This window comes from Salvia hispanica, chromosome 6 (assembly GCF_029641045.1).
Source record: "Salvia hispanica isolate PSC_SH4W2 chromosome 6, Shi_PSC_v1, whole genome shotgun sequence".
Classification (NCBI taxonomy): domain Eukaryota; kingdom Viridiplantae; phylum Streptophyta; class Magnoliopsida; order Lamiales; family Lamiaceae; genus Salvia; species Salvia hispanica.
This window is the reverse complement of record NC_142697.1, coordinates 32,296,072-32,301,305: the sequence shown is the minus strand read 5'-3', so window position 1 is coordinate 32,301,305 and position 5,234 is coordinate 32,296,072. Positions and strand designations below refer to the sequence as shown.

Sequence of the window (5,234 nt, the reverse complement as noted above, 5' to 3'; positions counted from 1 at the left end):
AGTCTAAGGCCTCTAAACCGAAAGGAGAGTGCAAAATATTCAAAATAAACATAAGTGTATCAAAAACTCAGCGGAAAGCGACCAAGAGAAAGAATAGCTATGTATGAAGACACAACTACGCCTGAAGTTCAAAACAACCATCTTAATTAATTATCATGCTCAACACCCGCCACCGCTCGTCATCGTTCAACCTGCACATAAGGAAAACACATGCAGGGCTGAGTATTTTGAAATACTCAGTGAGCTCATTGCCAAAACATTTTATAAGTTATGCCACCCTTACCAAGTGAACTCGAGTTTTAAGCAGTTATAAGAGAATATAATAAACAAGTTTGACTTTTCAAACTTCCAACGCAAACCCTAGACTCGACTCGGTCATAGCATCTCATGCAATAAATGCATTCATAAATTAATTCACGTCTCCACGTCATCAAAATAAATTCTAGGGATCTAAAATTAGGGTTCGGGAAATCGAGATGTTACATTTTTGGTCGTCCTATAAAGATGAAATAATTTCTAAAATGGAACATTTTCATGTCCCTTTACTTTATTCTTTTCTTATTAATTAATAGATAATACTATATAAAATTTCGTATCAAAAAATAAATGTTTCATTTCTAATAGAACGAACGGAGAATATTTCTAAAAGAACGAACGGAGAATATTACGGCAAATTGAATAGTTATTTAGAGGGAAAGAACTACATTACGGCGTGTACAAATTTTATGAGATTGGAGAAAATTTCTAGTTAAAGAGAATAAGAGATTGCAGCCCATAGGACAATCGCGTGTGCCCCACTGGCAAGGGTGCGAGCCTAGTTATTGACCGAATTTTAATTTTATTAACATAATACAAATATTTTGAATTGAATTTTAAATTTATTATTACCTAGATACTTCAATAATCTTTTACTCAACGCATTTTTATCCATTTTTTTAAAAAAAATCATTTTTTTAATTGCCAATACCCTCTACTCTCACTTATAAATATCCTTACCCCAAGTTCACTGATCGTGAATGAGCATTCGGAGTTCTGCAATCATGGTTTTCCATGATCAAAGGTCTGAGGCGTTTATGTCACCAAGAAGTGCTTGCAGACATAATATAATTATTGAAGACGAAAGGACCAAACACCGTTAATTGGGTCGAGAAGGATATTGCCAGTTCGTTGATGCACTTTTTATTAGCACTAAATAAACCTGCAAGTATATAGAGTATATATAGTATAGCTAAAGGTTAGTACCGGATATCGAACACGGGAAAGACGAACACAAAGTGTCTATCTTCTACTAAGACACAAATACTATCTGGAAAAACAATTGGGTTTTAAAAACTTTTGAAAAACTAAAAACAATAAGAGCATAGATCAACTAAAAGCAGATAAATCAAGAGGAAGACAATAGAGATAAGGGAATCCCAGGGATGTGTGTTCACAGTTATGGTTATACAAAATTCCAACTACAATACCCTAGCACAGTTTATACTTTGAAAGGACGAGTCACCTAGCTTATGCTCATGCGATACAAATGTTGATTACAAAATTAGGGTTGTCAATCCTAACACGTAACTCCAAAAAGCTTCTAAGACCCTTGAAAAGTCCTCACTCTCAATTAACAGTGCCGTTTTAAGGGAAGCTAACTGTATTGTCTACTAAGTGAATCTAACTCACTAGAACTCTGTCACAGTTATGAAGCAAGTTATATCAAATCATACACGATTGTCTCACTCAATCATGCAACATCAAAACTACTTAGGGAAGAAACAAAGTAAAAACAAAATGGATATTAGATAGAAAAAGGAATTTGTATAACCAAAGTCGTTACTAACACATCCCTAGAATCCTATGAGTTTAGTTACACATAATTGAATAAGCTAAAAACATAGATTGAAGGGAAGACAATTTGAACATAAAACTAAAGCAAATAAAACCCGTGGGTTGAATTCTTGTCGTTCTTGATATTCTTGAAATCCTTCTCCAACTCCTTGCACTAATGAAGTACTCTAGGTCTTGATCTCTATGAAGTATTTTGCAAGTAGAAGTTCTCTCTTTTTGATGAAGCTTGAGGTCTTATTTATAGGGGAAAGCCATGCCTTGTTGTAGAAGAAAAAAAATCTCCAAGAAATGGTAAAACTGGGTGCAAATCTAGGGCTTCTCGGATTCTCCGCCTTTCTCCGGCGGGCCGCCGCACCTTGGCCGGCGGTCACCGTGTTGGAGTCCAGAGAGTCTGTTCCCTCGGCGGCGGACCGCCGCACATCTTCCGGCGGTCACCGGACGAGACTTCTCTTCCAAGCACATTTTTCCGAGGCGGACCGCTGCATTGATCTGCCCGCCGGGCGCCAGCGGTCGCCGCACACATCCGCGGCGGTCGCCGGTTGCCGTCTGACTCCAGATTCCGAAACTTGGCGTTTTGGCTCCCTTTTTTGGCTCAATTATGCACATTTCTCACAAAACACGTCAAAATACCAAAATAGACAAAATATGCAAATAATGGACGTGTAGAGTGACTTTGACATCAAAAACGGACCAAATAATGGCCTAAAAACAGTGCAAAATCCGAGCATATCAACTCCCCCAAACTTACATTTTTGTTTGTCCTCGAACAAAACAATAAAGACACAAGAATAGACGCACGGAATGCACAAGGACTAGATGTCATAATTGCTTCAAAAGATGGAAGAACAATTTAAACATGTATTAACGCAATCAAATCAAGCAAGGCTTACTAGTGCACTTTCATTACTAACTCGTGGAACACCTTGAATTCAAGCCCTCGCACGTGGCAAACTTCCAAAGATGGGAAGTGTTCTCTCACTCTCAAAGTGTATAAGGATAATGTGTACATAAGCACTCAAATCATACATCATGCAAAGTTTACCATAGGCTTGCTCAAAGTCTACTCCTTCCTCTACTAAATGTGATTAAGCTTCAAAAGTCCGAAAGGTCTTTATCTTTGGTTATAATGTAGGCTCTTTGGTAGGTGAGGAACATTTGGCTAAAAAGTGACTAAAAATAAAAATATCCCAAGTAGAGTAAAGATAACTCCACATTTCTAAACCCAAGGCACTTTTAACACTTTATTTATTTCTCCTTCAACTCACTTTCCAATCCTTTGATTTTCTTCTTCTTTTCACAACCTTTCACACTTTTCTTTTTCTTTTTTTTCTTTTTCTTTCTTACACATCCTTTGTTTTCTTTTCTAAGATCAAGCACATACTTGGAATTTTTCTCAACTTCACAACTTGTACTTTCTTTACATTAAGCACACTACTTTTATATTTCCCCCTTGTCTCTCCAATTCCTTTACAAAATAAGATAGTAATGACTAACTAACCCAAGGAATTGTCCCCATAATTTTGGCTTCCAAAGAAAAGGCTTAAAGGCTCAAACTTGGCTCCAAAGGAAAAATTTTGAAATTTTAAGAAGGTCAATATTTTGGACAAAAGTAGGCTAAGAAAAGATGGTCAATCATCCTCCTAAATCAACTTAAACACTATGTAAACTTAGGCAAGACTAGGAGCAAGTTCTAGAAACAAATACATGATTGCAGATAAATCACACAAGAATGAAATAATAGGCTCAAATCCTCATAAGGTATAAGCATGATTCAAGGCGAACAAGCAATTCACTAATTATGCACCTTTTCACCAAACCATCAAATCAAAACGTTAAGCCATACCTAAACATAGATGGAATGTAATATCATTGGCAACTCAATCTAAAGTGTGTCCCTAAGCATGCGTGTTTCTAAGTTCTTCATGTTAAGTTCACGACATGGATTCAAGAAAACATTTTTTTAGAACACAAAATTCACCTACGGGGTTATTGAAACAAAAACAAAAACTTTAAAACAAAAAAATCCTAAACTCACGGTCCACCACTTCATCCCCCCAAACTTATTTACAACAAATTGTAAAGTAAGTTTGCAGAGTCGGTAGGGACGTGAGTGAACTACTGAAAAAAATGTACCTTGAAAATTCTTGTGTCGAGGCTTGACCGGGCGAAAGTTGAGAAACTTTGGAAAAATCGCGCTGGAAAAATACGCCCAGGCGGCGGCCCGCCGCAACATATCCGGCGGTCGTCGCGCGACAACAGAATGTTCCAGCGAGCAGGTGGCGGACCGCCGCAGCACATGCGACGGTCACCGCGTAGAGGTCAGAGCCTGCGAAAAAAAATTCAAAGCACAAAATTAAACTAAAACCAAAAATACTTAACTTAAAGCAAAAATTTTCAAAAACAAGGTTGTGTTGCCTCCCAACAAGCGCTCTTTTATAGTCATTAGCTTGACGTTACCCCCTTCTTTACTCCTTGGGTGGTTCCTCTAGATCAACCTCCTCCTCCACTATCTTGTCCGAACTGTAATACTTTTTCACACGGTGGCCATTGGCTTGAAACAATTGTCCATCCGGAGCTAGCAATTCCACTGTTCCACTATCATATATCTTCTTGATCATGTATGGGCCGGTCCATTTAGACCTCAACTTTCCGGGGAATAGAGAAAGTCTCGAATTGTGCAACAGAACTACATCCCCCAGCATGAGCTCTCGCGGGCTGATCATACGGTCGTGGTAAGCCTTCATTCGCTCCTTATAAATTGATGAACTATCGTAAGCCTCCATCCTAAATTCGTCCATCTCATTTAGAAAAAAGACGTCTTTCTTCACCGGCTTTGCGAAAGTCATGGTTCAACTTTTTGATCGCCCAATATGACATGTATTCCATCTCAAGAGGCAAATGACAAGACTTACCAAACACAAGTTGATAAGGAGATATAACTATAGGGCCTTTGTAGGCGGTACGATATGCCCACAATGCGTCATCTAACCGGAGTGCCCAATCTTTACGATTCACACTCACCGTCTTTTGAAGGACTGACTTGATTTCCCTGTTTGCTAACTCAATTTGCCCATTTGCTTGAGGATGATAGGGCGAAGTTACTCTATGCTTGACTCCATATTTGTCCAACACACTGTCCAGCCATCTATTGTTGAAGTGAGATCCTCCATCACTAATAAGGGCGCGGGGCGTACCAAACCTGCAAAATACAATATGTTTTTTCTAACAAAAGCAATGACAACTTTAGAATCATTAGTTTTGGTTGGAATTGCTTCCACCCATCTAGAAACATATTCTACTGCAAGTAAGATATATTGGTACTCTCCTGATTTCGGGAACGGTCCCATAAAATCTATCCCCCATACATCAAACAATTCTACCTCAATGATGGTATTTATCGG

The 5,234-nt window shown here is 38.4% G+C and overlaps 1 protein-coding gene across 1 annotated transcript; it reads right to left on the bottom strand.

The window, feature by feature from the left end:
- Window positions 1-4,298: 4,298 nt before the first annotated feature.
- Window positions 4,299-4,631, bottom strand: LOC148923588 (uncharacterized). The gene has a single exon (XM_089061550.1). It carries the CDS (start codon window positions 4,629-4,631, stop codon window positions 4,299-4,301), a length of 333 nt encoding a protein of 110 aa, XP_088917676.1.
- Between the last annotated feature and the right edge of the window lie 603 nt (window positions 4,632-5,234).